We start from the raw sequence: 22,158 nt of genomic DNA, 5'->3' as shown, positions 1-22,158 counted from the left end.
ATGCCTGTCAGGACAAGCCTCCCCCGCTCTCCGAAAGCAGAGCGCTTCTGTGAGCCAGAATGGCATAAGGCGAAGAAGCAATGACCTCAGGACACATCTGGCTGTTGGATGACCAAAAAAGTCCAGACGCAGCACAGATACCGACACACTTCACAGCTCTGGCGGCCTGAGGCTGAGGTGCTGACCGTGGTCCCTGGGACTCGCTGCAAAACAAACACTGAACGCTGTTTTCCATTGTCTCTTCTTCTCGTAAGCACGAAAATCTTCTTTCAGTTATGGAAAACAGGGATGAGTGTAGATCTTTTGTAAAAGCAAAGTGGCGTAAAGTGAACTTTTGAGAAGCGAGGGATTCCCGTATGTAGAAAAAGAGCTGGAAGGGCGTGGACCAGAATTAAGAGTAGCTACTGTGGGGTGTTGAGTAGATGAGGGAAAGGTTGGAAGGGGAATTTACATTCATTCTCCACAGGTTTTATTTAAACCTTTCTTTAAAAAAAATAAATTTATTTATTTATTTTTGGTTGTGTTGGGTCTTTATTGCTGCACGCGGGCTTTCTCTAGTTGTGACGAGTGGGGGCTGCTCTTCGTTGCGGTGCGTGGGCTTCTCATTGTGGTGGCTTCTTGTCACGGAGCATGGGCTCTAGGCATGTGGGCTCAGTAGTTGTGGCACGTGGGCTCTAGAGCGCAGGCTCAGTAGTTGGGGCACGTGGGCTTTAGAGCGCAGGCTCAGTAGTTGTGGCTCACGGGCTCTAGAGTGCAGGCTCAGTAGTTGTGGTGCACGGGCTTGGTTGCTCCACCGCATGTGGGATCTTCCCGGAACAGGGCTCAAACCCATGTCCCCTGCATTGGAAGGCAGATTCTGAACCAATGGACCACCAGGGAAGTCCCCATCATATCTATTTTTAATGGTCCATTTAGCTGGGTATATATCTCTCTCCTTCCTTCCTCCCTTCCTCTTTCTTTCTTTATGACTGCGTTGGGTCTTCGTTGCTGCACATGAGCTTTCTCTAGTTGCGGCAAGCTGGGGCTACTCTTCATTGCGGTGCGCGGGCTTCTCATTGCGGTGGCTTCTCTTGTTGGGAGCACAGGCTCTAGGCGCGTGGGCTTCGGTAGTTGTGGCACATGGGCTCAGTAGTTGTGGCTCGCGGGCTCTAGAGCTCAGGCTCAGTAGTTGTGGCACACGGGCTTAGTTGCTCCGTGGCATGTGGGATCTTCCCAGAACAGGGCTCAAACCCGTGTGCCCTGCATCAGCAGGCAGATTCTCAACCACTGCGCCACTGGAGAAGCCCCTAAACCTATTTTTAAAGAACACACGTGTACACACACACAACACACGTGTATATATATATAATATATGTATATATATAATATATATTTTAAAAGCCACGCTAGCCGGACAGTGGAAGGTTTTAAGCCCACCTCTTCAGGGTCGTCCCCACCGCCGCCCCAGGGCCCCTGCATGCTGCTCCCCGCCCGGCCCTGGGCCTTGGCGCTCGCTGCCTCTTCATCCGAGGACTCTTGGCCGGGCCAGCTCCTCCTCGCCTCTCAGGCCTCGGGGAGGCCCGCGTCCCCTCCAGAGCGTGGCCAGTGCTCACTGCTCCGGGTCGTGTCCAAACCAGCCTCCTCATCAGGACTTCCGCCCGGTCGGAGCAGGACCTGCCCCTGTGCAGGAGCATGGGCTCCTGTGAGTCCGTGGTCTCCCCACGTGTCCAGCTCATGGTCGCACCAGGTCAGGACACCAGGAGCAAGTGGACAAGTGAGCCCAACAGACCTGCTCTCCCAGCGGGTGTCGGTGGTGACTGAGCCCTGCTGTGGGAAGGCGTTTCCGTGTCTGGGTTGAGTTTTCTACCCTCCTCTGTGTCGTTTTCTGTTTTGTTCCAGGAGGGTGGTTTTCTAGACTTTTATGTATTTTCATGGCAAAGGGTTTCTTTTAACTCGGAAAAGAACAGCACGACACAGGAAGTTCAGAGATGACCAGGGCAGCGCGGAGAGCAGGGAGGGGGCTGCGGTGCTGGCCTGCCCCCAGGTCACCCGTCCCACCTTTCCCAGCACCACCCCCGCTGCACCCGATTCAAATGCAGCTGCGTCTCCCCTGCCAGCCCTTGGCCCTTAATTCCTCCCTGAGAGAAATACTTCCATCAGAACAGCAACGAAACAGAAAGCAGGCTGGCAGCAGGCTGGCAGTTGCCGGGAGCCGGGGAACAGGGAGGGAGTGACGCTAATGGATATGAGGTGTCTTAAAGGTGATGAAAATGTAAAACGAGAGTCATGCAGCCATCGCCATAACCTAAATATACTAAATACCACCGCACCCTTCAATAGGAGAATGTGATGGGATGTGAATTACACCTCAGTAAAGCTGCTTTTTAAAAAACCTCATCTACAGAGTATCCACTAATACGGAAAACTGGGCTGTGTGCCGTCTGTGCCTCATCTCAGGAATCTTTACCAAGACCCCAAGGGGATCCTTGTTACTATAGCTTCTTCAGTTGAGGAGACTAAGGCCCAAAGAGGCATGACCTGCCCCAGACGAAGCAGCCAGTGAGCAGGAGGCTGGATGTCAACACTCACCCCTTCACCCCCATCGCACCTTCCTGGGCAGTGACACCAGTCCTGGGAAGCCCGGAATGCTGCTGGGGGTGGGAGGGGGTCAGGACTGCTTCCTGAGAGTGACATTTGGCCTGGGATCAAAGGTCCCAAAGAAATGGAGCATTAATACCCCATAGTAGGTTAAATGGTGGACCCCAAAAGATCTGTCCAGCCGGAACCTCAGACTATGCCCTTATCTGGAGTAAGAGCCTTTGCAGATGTAATTAAAGCTCTTGACATGAGATCATCCTGGATCAGGGTGCCCTAAATGCAGTGATGAGTGTCCTTATAAGAGACAGAAGAGGAAAGACGAAGAGACACAGGGAGAGGCCACAGGAAGACGGCGGCAGAGGCTGGCTGCAGCCCCACAAGGAACGCCAAGGACTGCCAGCCCCACCGGAGCCGGGAGGCAGGCCCGGGACAGAGTCTCCCCTGGGCCTTCGGGGCGGGGGGAGGGTTGGGCTTCCCACCTCCAGAGCAGGGAGCGAATAAGTTTCTCTTTTAAGCCCCCAGTTTGCGGTCATTCGTTACGGCAGCCCCAGGACCCTTCTGCAGATCCCGAGGCTGCTCCCGGCCGGGGTCTCGGTGTCGGGCACAGGTGCCTCCTGGCCTCAGATCCTGCCCCACGTGCCTGGCAGCCGGGGCGTTGCTCACCTCCAGCTGGTGTGCGGAGCCCTGGAGGCTGCACGTCCCTCTGTGACGGCCTTTTGACCCCCGTCTGTTTCTGTGCTTGTGAGTCAGTCTCACTGGACCCGCCGGGACACTGGACACCATTTCCTTCTTTACTTTGAGTTTTTCTTCCTCTGTCTTTGAAGATGTTTTAGTAGGAAAAGAAAAGGAGGGAGGAGGTGGGGGAGACTTGGCAGGAGGCAGAGAGGCTGGCTGTCGTGGTTTGATCCAGAATGTTCTCCGGCTCTCTGGGCTGCTCCAGTCTTTGATGTTCAAACTGGGTCTGACCAGATGAAATACCCTTTTCAGGGACTCAGGTGGGGTTCAGGCACTACAGACCCCTTCCCCCTGACCCCAAGTTTCCTGGCTCCGGTAGAAAACCCCATTGAAATGGTTGCAACAAGGGACTTGTTTTGTATTATACTGTTGTTTTTTGACTTTAATCATTTTGGAAGACATTGCCAGTCGCCTGCCTTACTTGTGTGGATCGGCTGAGGCAGTGGACGGGGGCGCGGACATCAGATTTATTTCCTCCCAGCCCTGGAGGCTTGGACGCCTGACATCAAGGTGTCGCCGGCTTGGTTTCAGACTCTCTCACCGGCACGTAGACGGCTGTGTCCTCATGGGGTCGCCCCCCTGTGGGTCTGTGTCCTGGTCTGTCTTCTTCCGAGGTCACTGGTCATAGTGGATCGGGGCCCACCCAAGTGACCTCATTTTAACTTGATTCCCTCCGTGAAGGGACTCTACTTCCAAACAGGTCACGTTCAGGGGTACCGGGGTCAGAACTCGAACGTGTGTATTTGGGGGAACACAAATCAGCCTGTAACATACATATATTCTCGGTAATCTTAAAGATCTTCCCAGGATTGAGAAAGAAAAAACCACACTTTTCAGGCAGGAAGAGAGCCCACCTGCCTTGGGGGCCGAAAGCCCCGCATTCCCTGGGGCGATGCCGGATCAGTCCCTTCGTTTCCTTGGGCCTTGGTTCTCTCACCTGTGAATTGGATCATGTGGCGATTTGACAACCCCCCCCCCCCCCCCGCTGGCTCTGGTGCTCACCGCAGCCCCCTCCTGTCCTGCGTCATCAACGTCCCCATCGGTCAGCGGGCTCTGGTCGGCATGTCTCCTAATGAAAAAGCCTCGATTCCACAGCTGCCCATTTCCTGCCCCGTCTCTGCTCTCCTCCAGGGCCCGAAGGTGTAGACAGGGAGAGATGACATGGCGGTGGGAGGGGGTGGTAGGGGTGGGAGGGGACATGAGGTCCTAAATGGGGAACCCAGGGAGCAGCTGACAGGGCCACACGAGGCCCTGGGATGCAGCTCCTGCTCGGTGGTGTCAGGAGTCTGTGTCCTCCCCCCGACCTGCCCCTGCCCCGGGCTCTGCCACCACCTCCAGGGCCCCGGGCAACTCGCTCCGCCCCTTGGGCCCCAAGTTGTCTTGTCTGCAAGATGGGGCCCTTGTCCACCTCGTGGGGCCCTGGGGCTGAAGGGAGGGTGCACGTGAGGCCGATCTCCGGTGGCCACAGTGTGCGGTGGCTTGAAGTGGGGTCTTAGTTCCCTGACCGGGAACTGAACCCAGGCTACTGTGGTGGGAGCACCAAGTCCTACTCATTAGATAACCAGGGGCTAGTGGCTGCAAGTGGGACCCCAGTTCTTGTCTTCTTTGAAGAAAGGAGTCAGCAAAGAGACAGAAAATTTGTGAAACAGAATGTTTATTAGAAGCAAAGTACACGCAGAAATACACAAGGGTGGGCTCGGAGAGAGAGTCGCGTGCTTTGGGGGCAGTTCAAATTGCTCATATGGGGGCAGCTTTCCGTGTTTTCTCTGGCCAATCATCTTGCTTTGTCTGGCTTCGTGTCTATATTTGGTCTGACCAAGGGCCCTGCCACATGTGCACCCATCTTTTACCCACAACGGATTCCAGCGTGAGGGTTTCTGGGAGGTTGGCAGGACATGTTATGGGCTGGCAACCCCCCCTCCTCTGACCCCTGAGGAACGTCTCTGCGCATGTGCAGTGTGGGAGGTCTCCTTGACCCTAGGCATGAGCCCACCTCCTCCCTCCTGCCCGCCGTGCCACTATCTTGCAGTGTCAACAGGAGACAGCCCGGCTGCTCACCTGGGGCCCAACCCTCTCCTGTCTCAAGGCGAGACAGTGCAGGGGTCCCACTCTGCCACTCCAGCCCGCGTGCGGGGCTCAGGGCTGACCGGGTTGCCTTGAGCCCTGTCACCTTGGGGGAGCCGCCGTGACCACGACCGTACTCTCGCTCCCTCACACGGTGGCCTCGCGCATTTCCACTTATGCACCGTTTGTGGGGACGTGGCTGGAAGGCAGCCCCTAGCGAGGATCTAACGATGAAAGGGCTAACGCATGAGCCCTGCCTGCGGAAGGGAGGCTTGTGTGCTGCTCCCGCCTGTTTCCCCTCAGTCCTGGCTCTGATTCCTCAGCTTCTCTTCAAGGGAGGTGCAGCCCTCGAGTCTGCCCTGGAGACGCGTGCCCTTCACGAGCCCCGTGCGGGGTCCAGGACAGTAACAGGTCGGGCGCTGCCCTCGAGGCAGCCTTGCAAACGACAGTTAGAATGAAAGGACCCTTCAGCAGGGGTGGGCGGGGCGGGGCGGGGCTGCCCCTCAGCCCGAACAGTGCCAGCCTCCATGCCCCCTCCAGTGGGCTCAACGGTACCCCCTAGACGACACGATCACCCGGAAACTGAGAGCAGCCCTCCTGGGAAGACAGTCTTTGCAGATGGAAGTGAATGAAGGATCGTCCTGGATGAGGGTGGCCCTGAGTCCAACGACTGGTGCCCTTACAGAGGTCAGGGGACCACTGTACCAGAGAAGATGGCCGTGTGAAGACAAGGTCTTAGAGCAGTGTGGATCAGCCTCAATTAAGCTGTTATAAAAACAGAGGGAACAGGCGGTGGTTACGAGGTCCAGACACCATATCTCCAGCATGACCTGCCAGGAAGACAGCATGAGCTCCGGAGGACAGGGGCCGGTGTCCCCTTTGTCCAGGGGCTGTGGGGACGAGAGATGGACGTGGAGCCGGGTCATGGCCTAGGGCAGCAGGGGCAGGGCCACGGGCTGTCGGGCAGACTGGGCCTCGTCCCTCCTTCCTTGGGGCCCCAAGAACCTCTGGGCCTGTCGAGGAGACCTTGGCACTGAGGGCTTCACGCCCAGCCTGACGGCCCCAGCTGGAACCACACGTGGGGTTCCTGGGCTGCTGCGGGATCCTGCAGGGCCGTCGGGAGGAGGAGCAGGGCAGGTGGGACCCCGTAACACCTGACTTCCTTTTGGAGCCTTTCCCCCTGAATGTGCCCAAGGCACATCTGCACCTCTGAAAGACGGTCGTTCACGTGGCCAGAGAAACGTGTGTACCTGTCCCATCCTCAGCCCCAGCCCTGGCCCTACAGCGCCACCCAGGCAGGTGTGCAAAGCCGCTGCTTCCCGAGCAGAGGAAACCTCCCCAGCTGTGCCTGTACCTCCCGCTCCCTGGGAGCCCCATCCCCGTCCCCGCAGCGCAAGCACAACCCCTCGCTGCCTGCGGTAGTGACCTGAGGCTGCTGTAACTAACAGCCGCAAGCCGGGGGCCGCAGTCTGGAGGTTCAGAGTCTGAGGCACGGGTGTGGGCGGGGCCGTGCTCCCTGCAGAGGCCCCGGGGGAGGGTCCCTCCTGCCTCTTCCAGCTCCTGGGCGCCCCGGCGTATCCCCCCAATCTCTGCCTCTGCCTTCATATGGCCTCTTCGCCACGGAAGGACGTGTGTCATTGGATTCAGGGCCACTCTTATCCAGCGTGACCCCATCTTAACTAATTACATCTGCACAGACCCTATTTCCAGATAAGGCCACGTTCGCAGGCTCTGGGTGGACGTGGATTTGCTGGGGATGCTATTCACCCCAGTACAGGCCCTTCCCAGGCAGATGCACACGACAGCCTGTCTCTCTCACCCTCTGGATCGATCACTTGTTGTGGACTCGGGACACCTTTTTGAGCTGGAAGAGAACTTGGATCCTCGATTGGGCCGAACCAGTGAAGGGACGTGGATGCCCAGACCTTGTGCCTCGGTTTCCTCACTTGTCAGTGAGAAGCGATCCCCACACGGACCTCAGGGTCGTCACAGACGTGGAAACGAGCCGGACTGCTGGCTGCCATCAGGTGTCACGACGCAGCACGTGGACAACTCCTAACCCCGGGCGTCCCAGCACGCACACAGTAGGCGCTCAACAAGTGCTGAATTGAACCTGGACGTGCATGGGCGGGAAGGGGGCCTCTCTTCGGAGATCCCCAGGCCTGTTTTAGCCCCTTGGTGACCAGCACTGGTGACAGCTGCCTGGAGGCTGCGTCCCCTGAAAACCAGGATGGGGATCACAGACCCGGCTGGAGGAGTTGGGGCTCAGGTTGGAGGAGAAGCAAGGAACAGGGCGAGTGGAGAACGTCAGGTGTGGATTGGGTCGGGGAAGGTGGCAGCCACGAGTGGGACGGCACGCCCCACTGGGGCGGAGGAGAGCTGGAGGGCCCGGGGCGGCACTGGGGGCAGGCACACCTCGACCTGGGCACAGGAGCGTGTCGAGTGGGTTCACGGCGAGTCGGCAGAGTGCAGAGGGCTATGGCTTCAGACGGGCAGCAGCCGCTGGGCAGGAGCGGTCAGGGCAGACCTAGGCTCCCACTTTCCTGCAGTGGTTCTCAGAGTGGGACCCCCAGACCACCAGCAGCTTCACCCGGGGGTGCTAGGAATGCAGGTTCCCAGGCCCCGCCCCAGACCTGCCGAGTCAGACACTTGGAGGGGCCACAGGCCATCGAGGGTTTTATCACTCCCTTTGCCAAATAAGGTCACATTGCCAGGTTCCCAGATGGACAAAGTTTGGGAGGGACACAGGCAGGTCACCGCACACCCCGCCCGTCCACCCATCTGACACGCCTGTGGCTTTGTCTCGTGCAGCCCTGTGGTTGGCTATCCGTCCCCTGCGCCGTCTATGGGAGATGGTGTCCCACGTTGGAGGGGGCCCCACCCGCCTTGCCCCCTGGTCGGCAGGAACGCAGGGCCCTCCTCTCGGGGAGCCGGGGGTGCAGGCGCTGCCGGGCACGCGGGTAGAGCTGCCGTCAGGAGGTGGGGGCCCGGGGGCTCGCAGGCCGGCTCACAACGCTGGCCCGACCCTCCTCGGTGTCCCCGGAGGGACCAGTGCCCACGGGAGCCGTTACCTGGCTGCCGGCCGAGTCCTGCAAGTCTCACTTCAGGGGAGCCTTCGTGATGCCTTGGGAGGTTTCTTCTCTATTAAATGCAGTCGCCTTGATTTAATTTTATTTTAGGGTTGCTGCAGCATGTTCTTTTTATATACGTGTGAACGTATATGTGTAAATATACGTATGATGTTGGGGAATTAACGTCCGTGTGTTTTTACTAAGCAAAGCTGCAGGAACCAGATCGTGGCCCCTTCGATCCCTCTGGCTGTGCGTGTGTGCACACGTGTGTGTTTGAGGGGGCGTCCCGAGCAGGCGGGCGCAGCGGGCCCTCTTCTCTGGGAGCCGACTGTCGAGGGTCATCCAAATGGGGACCAGATCTGGGGGTTGGGGCTCGGCCACACCCACCACGCTGGCTTTGAGGCCCGGGCCCAAGTCAGGCGTCCACGCAGCCATCTGAGGGCGGCGACCCGGCTCTCACTGTCCAGCAGGGCCTCCCTAGGAGCAGACCAGCCCCACCCACAGCAGTCAACTGGGCAGGAGGCACTTCTGTTTTTATTTCCAAGGGTTCAGGACAAACGGGGAAGCACATACTGTGAAAGCTGGGCCTCTGTCGGCCTTTTGGACGAACCCGTCCCTGGAGAGGCTGTTGTGTCTGAGCCACGTGTCCATCAGGGACATAGAGGATGGCACACGTGTGTTTCCATGCGTGCCATTGGGACGTGTGTGCAGAAGTGCGCTGGAATGATGCCTGTTAGCCTGACCTTTGAAGGGACTTAAGCTGGGTTCTTCGAGGTGGGTGCTTATTTAGGGAACATGCATGTCACTCCTCTGAGCCAAGAGCCGTCAAACCCACTCCTTCAAAACACACAGACCCTCGCTCACGTCCCCGTCACTCCGTCTGGTGTGCTGCACGTGGCCGTCACTCTGAAGGCTCTGACCACCCGCCGGCCCCCCAGCGGCCCCGCCTCTGCCTGTCGCGTTCCTGCCACCCCATCCCTCTGGGGGGGTCGGTCCTACCTCTTGGTCCAGAGCCCCATCTGGGCTCCACACCCATCAGCACTTGCGCTTTCAGGACAGTAAGTGTCAGGTTAGGGACCTGCTGTTAGCAGGCGCCAGGGGACGCTCCGGGGGGGGGGGGGCAGTATCGGCCCCAAGCCACCCAACCTACATGGATCGGCGCTGGCCCCTCCCAGGCCCACAGTGCTGGTCTCTGGGTCGTTCCAGCCTTTTGCATTTGGCACTGAACTCACCCTGCAGGGCCCCACGACCTGCACTGGGGGTCTTTATGGGAAGCCCCCCCACACCCCCAAAACCTTGAGGCCCAGAAACTTCCTCCAGGCCCAGAGCCCGGCCCGGCCACCTCTCTCCTGAGCCAAGGGTTTGACTTTGTCTGGCAAGTGCCCTGAATGGCATCAACGCTGTTCTGTGCTCGCCTTGGCCCCTGGGGAGCTCAGAGCCCTCCTGGTGCCCCGGGCCCTGCAGCGCCCACTCTGTACTCACTCCCGGCTTCCATTCTCCCCCCTGACCTTAAGATAGTCCACTGTCTGTGCGCGCGTCGGCAGGCTCTTGAAACCGCTGGGTGGTGTTTCCGAGGGGGCTCTCAGCGGCTCCTGCCTTTTATGTCTCAGGGCAGAAAGAATTCAGTGAGAGGCAAAGCGATAGATAGGAAGTGATTTATTAGAACAAGACACTTGTGAGGCTTACAAGCGGGCGGGCAAGAGGGTGCTGTACGCAGAACTCAGTGGGGCTAGTTTTAGACTCAAAGGAAAAGGGGGGAGGGAGGCGGCAGGGAGGGTGAAGGCCACCTTCCTCCTCAGTCTTGAGTCGACGACGTCACAGTTGAATCCTCGTCCACGTCCGGCGGGGGAGTTCCCTCGTCTCTACGTGGTCAAGCCGGGATTGTCACGGCACAGTGAAAATGAGCAGAAAGGTGGTAACGTATGCTAAAAATGGTAAATCATCTCAGGTTGTAGTATCATGTCGCCTTTTCCTTATATTTTTGTTTCTAGGGCACACAGAGGAGCGTGTCCTAGGAATCATTAACTTACCGAGCTCACTGGGCAGGATGTGGGTCTCGTGGCGCCATTGTTGTATCGTCTGGGGACGTGTCTCGGGCTCCTGTTGCGTGGTTTTGTGGTTAGGCAGGCCTGCTTTCCTGAGTGACCGTGGACTCACAGGGTCCCCCCATTTATACGTTTTTCTTTACTTACAATCCCCAGTGGGATCAACGATCTCATCACCTACTTTGTCCCTTTACTCTGTCCCTGTCGCTCCTAGGGCTACGAGACAACTGCTCTGGTGACGGGTATGCCTGGGGCCGTGACAGCCCTGTCCCCCTCAGCCTCCCCGGACCTCCCATCCTCACAGCCTCCTCACTCGGGGCGCCTCCACCACTAGGTGCACGGCCCCGACACGTTTACTTCTCGGGGTTCCATTCTCTGTGATGGAAGCACACTGCATCCCGAGGGCTGGGCCCGTCCCAGACACGGTCTCCCAGGGCCTGCTGGAGGCTCAGGGTGGGTGTCACCAGCTTTGGGGACGCCCTGTCTGGTCAGCCATGATGCTCATTTGCCAGCCAACGACTCTGGGTCCCCGGGATCGGGCAACACAGCGTGGCGGGGCGCTCGGGTCAGACCCCAGGAGCAGCCCCAGGACGGGCCCCGCCACGTGGCTGGGAAGCCGGGTGGGCGCCGTCTCCGTGCAGCAATGGGAGGGGCTTTGTCAGTGCTGAATTGTTGCTCAGACCCCTGGTGCTGGGGGTGCAGGAGGGAGTGACTGCCCTGGGGATGGGGCTCTTTCTGGGGTGGTGGGAAGGTGCGGGAACTAGACAGAGGTGGTGGCTGCGTGGCCTGTGGACGTGCTGGACGCCCCTGACCCGGGACCTCCCAGGTGGTGCACCTTGTGATGTGCATTTCACCCGTCAACTCAGTCGTGCGTGCAATGTCCACAACAGGCAGCTCTACTGATTGCCTAGGGCTGGTGGGGAGGCTTTGGGGGAAATGGGGGTGATTAATAAAGGTAATGGGGTCCTTTGGGGGTGATGGCTGTACAGCTCCGCAAACAGACTAAAAACCACTGAATTGTATGCTTGAGAGGGTGAGCTGTATGCTCTGTGAGTTATATCTCAATAAACCGTTACTACCAAAGCCAAACCCACGGCACGTTCTGGAGAGGCCACGTCATCCAGCAGAGGCGAGCTCGGGCCCACGAGCTGGTTCTGGGCCGAGCTGGGGCCGTGCCGTGTCAGAGCACCTCTCGGCTGCGGAAGCCGCCCTGCGGGAAGGGAAACGGGTCGACCCGTCCGGGACTGGCCACGTCCAGACCAGTGTGTTTAGGCTTTGGGGCCTCATGGGATCTGATGAAAGCCGTGGACCCCCTGCTTGCGGGGGAAGGAGAAAAGCACGCAGAGCACCTTGGGTACAATTTCAGGGGACGCCCTGGGTCTCCGAGTCGGGGTGTCTGTGCTGGGGCTGCTCACCGGGGTCCCAGCCCAGCAGGTGGGGCAGGAGTGGGAGAAGTGGTGGGGAGTAGGCTCACCCGATGGGACCCCCACGCAGCCGGACACCCTGCCATCTGTCCTTTCCTCTCTGTCCCCAATGTTCTGGCCCCCAGATGGGCCTTGGATGACCGTGGCCTCACACTGGCCGTCAGCAGGTCTGACCTGCACCCTCACTTCTGACGTGACACTGCCGGTTCCTGAGATACGTACACGCCTCTACCAGCCTCCAACTCAGGGCTGGACACAGGAAAGGCCGTCTGTGCCGTTAGGGACGCAGCAGAATGCACTGGCCACAGGTGGGGGGCACCGCATGGGAGCTGTGGGCTGCAGCCACGGTTTATCAACTGACGTGATAACTGATAAACTAAGTGTTCACAATTTGTCTTTTATTCCTGGTTTGCCCCCGAGGTTCCTGCCCCTCTTCTGCTGGAATTATAACCGCGGAGTTCCCTAGGAATCTTCTACAAGGCGGTGCTGCCCAGCTTTCACTCCGAGGGGCATGGGACGCAGCCGCAACGAGTGACAGTTGTCTTTCCCTATCCCTAGGAAACCACGCAAAGGATAGAATTTTCTCAACGCTGCGCTTTTGCACATAGGTTTCTTCCGTCTGTGGGTCCTGCTCCCGGGCGATGCGGCAGGTGGCAGAAGCCTGGAGGCCACTTGCTGCTCCGCGTCCTGGACTCAGGTTCCACACGATGACGTACATGTTGTACGTGTGTGTACGTCACACGTTGGTTTTCTTCTTGTCAACTCTTCCTGGTTAGCACAGAACCCAGGGGCTCACGAGGAGTGAGGGGTCTCCAGGTTAAGCCCATGGAGGGCATAACGGGGGCAGGCTGTCCTCGTCTCGGGGGGTCAGTCGTTGTTGCCTCGGCTTCCCCGGTGGGGAGCAGGGCCTCTGGAGCCAGGACACCAGGCAGGAAGAAATGGAAACTGCAGGCAGGTGAGACCCCCAGAAGCTGGGTGCTGTCCTGCTTCAGGCACCCAGTCCTGCCCCCTGAAGGGTCTCACACGGACTCAGCTGGGGAGGGGCAGCTGAGCGCCGGGCGGGAGGTTGTGCTGCTGGAAGGGTCAGGGCGGTGTCATCGGCTCATTTGGATTCGCGGCCCCGTGTCCACCCTGGGGTGTGCCCCACCCGAGGGCAGTGCCGTCACTGGCTCTGTCCATCGCCCCCCCCCCAGCTGCTAAGGGGCGTCAGGCCTCATCGCGAGCCACAGACTTGCCTTCTCTTGGCACCTGCAGACCAGGGCTCAGACTCCTCGGTGCACACAGGGCTGGTGATGCCAGCTTCCAGGGGACAGGGTTTGGGCAGAAGAACTGCTTGGCTGGGGGCCAGGTGCAGGGCGCTGGGACAAGCGAGGCCCCTTCACGCAGGACGGGGGGAGGCTAGGCAGGCACCAGGGGCGGGCCAGGGTGGGCCGTGCGGGCCGTGCTCCTCGTGCCCTCTCCTGAGCGCGGGCTGGTCCTGCCCGAGGCTGGCCAGGTGCTCACCCTGGAGGGTGGCCCGCTCTGCCCACGGGTGGGGTGGGGCACAGCCGCCCCCAGACCGTCATCTCTGGTCGTGTGCACACGGAGCACCTGCCCGCCCCCGGAGGTTCAGAGATGAGTCAGTCCCAGGCTGCGGTCTCTAGCCTGTAGCCAGACCAGGGGAAGGAGGGAGCCTCCTCGCGGCAGGACCCGGGCTCACCCCAGATGAAGACCGCCCAGGCTGGGTAGGTCCTGCTCTCGCTTGGGTGCAGTCTGCTCCGTGCCCAGAACGGCTGGCGGGCACCGTGGCCTGGGTGGGGCCCGGGGACGTTTGCCGAGTGAGTGAGGTCTCGGGCATCCTGTCCCGGCCCCTCTGCTGCAGCCGCCCCCCACCCCGTGCCTTCACCGCCCTCCCTGTCTCTCCTGCCCAGGACCTCCCACTCCCGGGCCAAGGCCGAGGCGGCCCTCACCGCAGCTCAGAAGGCCCAGGAGGAAGCGCGCATCGCCAGGATCACTGCCAAAGAGTTCTCCCCGTCCTTCCAGCACAGGGAAAACGGTGAGTCCCGGTGCCGCTGGGGGCAGGGCCGCCGGCGGGTGGGTCCCAAGGCACATCCGACGGTTCTGCCCTGCAGCCATCAGCCCACTGCATCCCCCCATCTGCTTCTCCCCCGAGACTGGGTGTGCAGTCCTCCCTCTAGGGTTATGCTAGAACCTTGTGTGACTGCTCTGTCTGACAAGGCTGCTGCCCGCCAGGCAGGGACTGCGGCCACGGGTCTGCATCTTCAGCTTCACCTCGTCTCACCTAATCCATCAGTAGCCACGTGTGACTGGCACTGGCCGAGCTGGTCAGCACAGCTCTGGGACTCGGGGAGGGGGGGCTGGGGGGGCGCTGGAAAGAAGCTAGAAGCCTCTGCGAGTCAGCCAGATCCGAGACCCTCGTCCCCCCTTGGGGGACGGGCCTGAGGGAGGCTGGAGCAGGGGCGTTATTGATCGGAGAGGCCCGCTGAGGCCGCGATCCTCCCAGCCCGATGCGACGCCCCACCTGGGTCAGGCTCACTCCTCTCAGACTCACGCGTCCCAGAGCGAGTGGAAGCCTCTCGAGGTTCTGGGATGGAATGTGTTCTGGGACCACACCCTGAGCTCTCCTCCCAGAGCCTGCGGTTCTTGGCCCTGCTGGTAGGATTCCTGGGCTTTGGCGCAGCCTTGAGAACCACAGGACCCAAGATAGGGGACAGAAGCATTGGAATCCAGCCACGAACACTCCACGTCCTGCCTTGTAGAAGGTCACCTAGCACGTCCTGCCTTGTAGAAGGTCACCTAGCACGAGATGTTTCTTTTATCAGGAGGGGTCCGCGGGGATGGGACCTCAGAATCCCCAAGCAGCCCAGGCCAGCACGCTCTCGGGCCTCGGGTCACCCCTGCAGCCGGGGGCCTAGACCAGAACAACTGTCCACCCCACCCGTCCTAATCTGGTCATCCTTGAAGTGCCCACAGAGGGGAGCTGGAGGGTCTATCAGGGGCTTTGGGAACACTGTCCTCCCACTTTCTTCGCCCCACAGCCCGCTGGTGGCAGTGAGGGCCCTGGCGACCTGCCACCATAGCCTGGTCCTGGTCCCCTGCCATCCTCAGGTGAGACTGGGCCTCCACACAGAACATCCAAGTAACCCACCTCTGTGCTCCCCATCTCCCCCCGATCCAGGGCTCGAGTACCAGCGGCCGAAGCGTCAGCGTTCCAGTGACGACATCGAGGTCATCTCCACCGGGACACCCTTACAGCAGGAGAGCCCAGAGCTGTACCGCAAGGGCACCACCCCCGACGACAGCCCCCTGCAGAGCTTCCCCGCCAGCCCCACGGCCACCCCTCCACCGGCCCCCGCCTCGAGGAACAAGGTGGCCCACTTCTCCCGGCAGGTCTCAGTGGACGAGGAGCGGGGTGAGGACATCCAGATGCTCCTGGAGGGCCGGGGAGGGGACTGCGCCCGGAACAGCTGGGGAGAGGAGAAGGCTGGGGGCTCCAGAGGCGTCCGCAGCAGCGCCCTCCACAGCGGCCAGCCCGCGGAAGCCTTCCGGGCCCGGGGCCCAGGCCACAGGCAGCCCAGCAACTCCAAGCCCCGGGAGCGGCGGACGGGGTCCCCTACCACGTTCTGGACTTCCCACCACCGGGCCGGCAACCCCGGCCCGGGGAGCACCAAGCTGCTGGAGCTGGACGAGGAGAAGTTGAGCAACTACGAGATGGAGATGAAGCCCCTGCTGAGGATGGACTCATACACGCAGGAGGTGCACCCCCCGAAAAGACGCTACAGCAAGGGGGGCACCGAGGACCGGGGCTTCGGGGCCCAGAGACTGCGGTCCAAGTACCAGAACAAGGAGCACGCCAGGCCGGCCTCGTGCGCGGAGCCCGCGGTTCAGAGGCTGGAGAGCCTGCGGCTGGGGGACCGGGCAGAGCCCCGGCTGCTGCGCTGGGACTTGACCTTCTCTCCGCCCCAGAGGTCCTCACCGGTGGCGCTGGAATCGGACGAGGAGAATGGAGATGAGCTTAAGGCCAGCACGGTGAGTGGACGCCAGCGGTCTGGGGCCTGAGAGCCTGGCCCCCTCGGTCTTCCCCGACCCTCCAGCTCTCAGGACCCTCCCCTGTAGGAAGCCCACACGGGTGCGGGCTGCACTGCCTTGGAAGGGTCCCTGTGAGGGCTACTCCCAGGCACCATCCTTTCAGCAAAGGCACTTGGGTGGTTTTGGAAGCTCCCCAAAAGAAACGGGGCAGCATGGGGCCCCACCCTTACCCCCAGACCTCCCCGTGCTGCCCAGGACGGTCCTCACCTTGGAGGAAGGTCCTGCATCCTGGAGGGAAACACAGAGGCCAGAGCTCCCACGTGGGTGAGAGGGACAGAGTCCCCCAGGCCTGTGGGATCAGATGCGCCGGGTGGGGCCGTGACTCCGGTTCCTCAGGCCCCGTGGTGGCGCTGGGTCTCATGGGTGAGGACCACGCCTCGTGGGTGAGACCCGCCCTTGGCGCACTCCTCCCATGGAGGGCAGGCTGTGTTGAGGAAGGAATGGAGATCCTGAGCCAGGCTGAGGGCTGGGGCTCTTGTACCCAGGGGACACCTCCTGACCCCTGGCCCACCGGCTCCCACCCATAAGCAGACACTCCCTGGTGCCTGGACCGAATGGCGGCAGGAATGGCCCGTGAAACGCCTTCTCAGCCCCACGGCCAGCGCTGACGCCCTGTGCCAACGGCCCTCAGGCCCCTCACCCGCTGGTGGGGCTCAGCATGCTCAGCCCCCTCTGAACACGAGGAAAGCAGAGGGCCTGCCTTGCGGGGCATCCCCACGGGGCCCTCTGAGACCCCGGGGCCGAGAAGCTTTGTTGGAAGGCGGCCCTGGAGGCCACTGTGAGCAGCCGTCTGGGCAGTGGGCTAGCTCCTGGGACGCACCTGCCCTCTCTGAACCCAGGTGCTCCCGCTGGGACCTAGATACCAGCTCTATTCCAGAAACGCGTGTGGTGTGTGCGCGCGTGTGGGTATTTTAGGAAGCCAAATGACGGGCAGGGTGGGAGATGCAGGAAGGGGTTCTATATTTAGCCCACTGAACCGTGTTGTGGCTTTAAAACCTCTTCAGGAGCTTCTTGGGTGCTTTAAAACAACACTGCTTCGGGCAGCGGCGCGAGCACGTGGCCACCTCCAGCCGGGCATGTACTCACCGCTGAGTGGTTCCACGGGAGGGGGCTTCCAGCAGAGGCCCGGGGTGGTCGGGGCAGCTGGCGCCCCTCATCCTTGTCCAGCACCGTGGCCTCGGCACCGTCACCGCAGAGGCTCAAGGACGGCGGGTCCAGGGGGGAGAGGCTGTGGTCCAAGGGCCAGGTGGGCTTGTGCCCCAGGAGAGCGAGGGGCTCCTCGCGGCTGCGCAGCTCCTGGGCAGTTGTTCACTGAACTGAGAGGGCTCTCCCGTCACCAGGTCTGGGACCACGCTGGGTGGGCTGCACCTGGCATCCCAGGTGTGCAGAGCTCGGGTGGTTATGCTGGGACCCAGGTGCGCAGGTCTGAAGGGCTCAGAGCCCCAAGGACTCCACACTGAGAAGCTCGTGGGAGCCTCTGACTGCTGCCTGAGGCTTCCATTCCCCCGACCCTCTGGGAAGCCACAGTTTCGCTCAGGAGGAGGGGGTGTGGCCTTGGGCTCACCTCCTCTTCTGCTTCTGTTCCAGGGCTCGGCGCCTATCCTGGTGGCCATGGTGATCTTGCTAAACATCGGAGTCGCCATTTTGTTTATTAACTTTTTCATCTGAGGAGATTGTCGCATTAGCAAAAGCAGCTGGTGTACAAACGGGGGACGTTAAAAGCAGAATGACAGAAGGGAAGGCTCATAGCTTGGACACCCAACGACAACTTCCTGGTCTTCTCACAGAACCACGTGATTGGGTATTACTCACAGTTTGCCTTTTTTTCTGGGTCATGTTTTTTGGATTTTAGCCAAAATTCTTTGCTTGTGTAACACTCTGCTGTGTGGCATGGCAGAGGGAGGCCAGCACGCCGACCCTCCAGCTTGACGTGGAAAGAGAAGGGATCCCGGCAAGTCAACGGCAAAAAATACAGTCACCACCGTCATCACACCCCGTCTGGGACGTGGAAAAGGAGGCAACCAGAGGCAGAGCCCCTGGAGCGTCCGGCGGCTCGCAAGGCGGCTAGCGGGTGGCAAGCCCGGGCGTGAGGCACGGGAGAGGGCGCCCGCTCCAGCTGGCAGTGGCCTGGGCCTTTTTCTATTTTAAATCTGTGCTGCACACTTACTTAGGAAAGCAGAGACCTGCTTTCTCTTCTGCCCACGAAACGATCACAACCCGGCCCTCCTGCGCTGCCCCGACACTGAGTCTTAAGGCAAAGTCCTTCTTTTCCCCACTGTCTCCCCACCCCCCACCCCAGACCCCAGGGCTGCTGTGCTGTGGGCATCCAGGGGGCTGGCACCAGGGCCAGGGGGACAGGGAGCAGTGCGGGCGTGGGGGAAGGCCTCACTTGGACAGCCTGCCGTTGGGCCTGGGCTCAGAGCCCGTGGCGTTTCTGCGCTGAGGACGCAGGATATGCGTCCAGGCTGTCGGATGCCCGCGGCCCTGAGGGCCCTCACACGATGTCGTCCTCTCAGTGTCACCGAGCCCACGGGTTTTCACATTCTTGTCCTGTGCCTGCCTCGACTTCCCTCACAGATATGCATATTTCTTCCAGATGCCTCATCCATACTCTGGAGCTGGTCGGGTCCCAGGACAGGAATGTGTTTGAAACCCAGTGGCTTGACAATTCCTGAGAAATCATGACATATCCATCTCCAAAATATGCAACGTACCTTGTTTCAATCCAACAAAACCAGGTTCCTGGTGTGTCTGCCCCTCCGGCCAGTGTTGTCCCACCGTCCAAACAAAAGAATAAGGTCCTGGACTGTCTGGATGCCCCGTGGGCCCAGCCATGGAGCAGCCCCGGCCACGTGCATGGATGTGTCTGTGGGGCCCGGGCACGTCCAGACGGGGCCCCTGCACCCACGCCTGGGAAGGTCCTGGGCATGGCCGTCTGTGGACCCTGCCTTGCTTTGCTTATGTTCAGCTGTTTCTCTGCTACCTTTCAAGCAGATTTCTTTACTACACTGCACTGGATTGCTATATTTTTAACCAGAAATAAACTAAAGATTAGAGCATGTTCCCGTTAAATTCAGTTTTTTTTTCTGTTACATACTCACCCCCCCGTCCCTTCTCACAGTTTGGTTGCGTTTGGGGGGTCTTCTTTCAGGCAGTGGGGACACAGGAGAGGGAGGGAGGAGCCACAGGAAATACATTTCTGATGATGTCACTTTTTAAAGGGATATTTCACGTTTTTGTACATCTTACTTCCCGTTCCTTTTTTACGACTGCGTGGTTGCCACAGCCCTGGAGTGAACCAAATAAACATGCCTGCTCCTCGCGGCTCTCTGCGTCGTCCGTGCTGGGGTGTGTGGCTTGTGATTCTGTCTGCAACGCTTTGTAAAGATTAGAAAGACTTTTGTGCATTCGAGTAACTGCACGACACAAAATGGTACCTACACAGGCAGGTTCATCCTCACATGCACACACCCTGAGGTAACGTAGCTACGTAGAAAAGCAACAGCACAAATGCCCATCATTCGAGGCAAGCGGTGGTTTCAGGGCTGGGGGCTCGCAGGAGGCTGGCCAGCATCCCATCATTTGCCCAGCTGCCAGTAACACACCTGAAAACCAGAGCAGCACCCACGTTACTGCCACTCCCCTACACCCGGGTGAATTCCACTGAGACCACGATGTACTGGGTCTGAGAGGCCCTAAAAGCTAGTTTTTACCTGGTTTCCAGACCAGGCTGCCCTGCAGACAGGCCTAAAGCTTTCGCTCAGCCTGGCCAGCCTTTCCTACCTGCCGGAGGCCTGCGTTTACTGACAGGTGCACCCGTGAGCTCCCTCTGGGCCAGGCTGGCTGACCCCGCTCCTGCCGGGCGCGTTCCTGGCGGACACGCGGGACGGGGCAAGAACAGATGCTGCTGCGAGGCCCTAGTGGCGCGGAGCGCTGACAGGTTTTAATTAATCCCAGAGCAACCTCGTGAGAGTCATCTCCCCTAACAGCTGCTTCCGTGCTCGAGATGTGAAAACCAGAGGCAGAGAAACTGAGTTACCTGAGCTGAGCCGGGGAGGCGGGGGACAGGCCGCCCCCACCCCCAGGCTGGGAAGCTGCACCCGCACCTCACCTGCGAGAGCGGGAGAGGACGCTGCACAGGGTATGCGACACCTGCACCCAAACGACTGACGAGGAAGATGGTGTCCATGCGGAAAAGCTCAGCATGGCCACGAAAACACAGTGCCCGCGGCTGAAGCCATCCCGGGGGGTGCTGAGAGGGCTCCAAATACAAGCACTTTCCACACCCCGTCTGACAACCCTAAGCCCATTTCTCTGTTAGACGCCCTCCAGGTGGGGCTTGGGAGGATGACAGGCGCTTTCCTACACGCACGAAGCCCACGGCTCCCCCGGGGTGCACGGAGAACGCAGTGCAGGTCCCACAGACTCCCGCCGGGCCCGGCAAACATCCAACATCCGCCTGGTCATCACAGTGCTCCCTTTCATCTCAAGAGTCCCACTTTGGACAGGAAGTTATACGGCCGCCCCACTTAAAAACCGAGGGGCGTTCCCGAGAGCCCAGGGGAGAGACCCAGGTAACAAGCCCAAGACGCTATGGACCGCCGGAGCAGGCGAATATTCGGGAGAGTGAATGAAATGAACCGTTTCTGATTTTCACCCTTCGTTTAGCTTGGGTACCATGCCCCTGGGTCCTCCAGGCGTCCTGGGTGGAGGCCCACCCCCTCTGGACTGAGCTCAGCTCAGCCTGACAGGTCTCGTCTCCAACGCTCCGTGCCTTTCGTCTCGGGAACTTACCGCAAAGGTGCCTCCCAGACGTCACGACCTCTTCTCACTGGCACGCGGCCGCCCACCCACCGATGCATCCAGCTTGTCCTGTCATGACGTCGAGTCAGCACCACGACAGAGTCACTGTTAATCTTTCCAGGGAAGAGGATCTGCTGCTGGTCAGCAAAGGAGGAGGATCGAGAGTCCAGACGAGGGCGCAGGACTGGGGGGTGGGGGGGGAGGCGCCGGGCTCGGGCCTGGTCAGTCTCGCTCTCCTGCCCAGGGCTGTCCAGGTCAGGAAACGGGCAGGAAGCCAACACTGAAAAACCACCGGCCCCAAGTGCCGACTAGTGTCACTAACTCAGCCTTAAAAGAAGAAAAAGTGCAGCCGCCTTTGTGTAAAACCAGAGGACGAAGCTGCTCTTGTACAGCCTGTCCACGAGCCCGGACAACATGACCTCAAGGACGTGGACCACCCTCGAGGGTGGGTACCAGGCACCGGGCACCGAGATGCTGGGGCCCATCCTCCAGCAGGGGCTGCCAGGCACCCAGGGGAACAGCAGGAAGGAGACGGCCACACAGAGGGGGGCCCAAAGCAGGTGGACACCCCTGAGCGCGATGGAAGCAATGCCAAACGCTCCCCAGAAACGGCGCATGCGTTAGCACAGACGGAGCTTCTGGAGTCGGCTTCCACCCCAACGTGGAAGAGCCTGGGATGCAAATGGGCAACACATTTTGTTCCAGATCGTCCCACACCTCAGGGAAGCAGGCACCCCTGGGGGTGGATCACAGTGTGGACGCAGCCAGCCCCGGGTGAGCCTGGGTGAGCAGGCAGGCCTGGATCTGGGGCAGCACCCCTCTCGCGCCCACCTCGCTGCCCCCAGCACACACCTCTCATGGTACGCTGGGGCTCACACGGCTATCACATGTGCACACCCTTCCCGTCCTGTCACAGGTTGAGTGCAGGTCTCCAGCTGTGCAGCCGCTGCCTGGCAACACGGTGACAGCACAATCCTAACCCCGGAGGCCCCAAGGGAGGCCGAGACGGGTCCGCGAGGCTGGACCCTGCCCTCCACCCGCTGGCGGTTCCTCATTCAGCCCATTTCAGTAAGTCACTCCACGCCTGCCAGGACGGTCAGACAGGCCCCAGGCTCCTCCCGAGAGGTCAGCGCTTGACACACCCAAGGCAGGCGTGAGAATTCCTGGTCCCTTCAGAGCACAGCACACTGGTATCCCAGGGCCTCCTGCGAGTGGACCACAGAACAGACCGAGGGTTTTCCAGCAGGTATTGTGTTCAACCGTGACCAGGAGACGGGCCTGGCCCAAGGGCGCCCCCCCCTGAGCGCCATCAACAGGACCACCAGGCAGCCGACTGCTGCTCAGTGGGTG

At 60.3% G+C, this 22,158-nt stretch overlaps 1 protein-coding gene across 1 annotated transcript in view; it reads left to right on the top strand.

Annotated features, from left to right (window-relative positions):
- The window catches only part of JPH3 (junctophilin 3), an 86,756-nt gene extending 64,598 nt beyond the window's left edge, over positions 1–22,158 (top strand). Inside the window, exons 3-5 of the mRNA XM_081216121.1 lie at positions 13,827–13,951; positions 15,095–15,945; positions 17,593–22,158. Of these exons, the coding sequence (XP_081072247.1) occupies positions 13,827–13,951; positions 15,095–15,945; positions 17,593–17,673 (1,057 nt within the window). The 3' untranslated portion in view covers positions 17,674–22,158. The remainder of the gene's footprint in view (positions 1–13,826; positions 13,952–15,094; positions 15,946–17,592) is intronic.

The sequence above is a fragment of the Mesoplodon bidens genome (assembly GCF_964165515.1).
Source record: "Mesoplodon bidens genome assembly, chromosome: 18".
Taxonomy (NCBI): domain Eukaryota; kingdom Metazoa; phylum Chordata; class Mammalia; order Artiodactyla; family Ziphiidae; genus Mesoplodon; species Mesoplodon bidens.
This window is presented reverse-complemented; position numbering and strand designations above follow the sequence as displayed.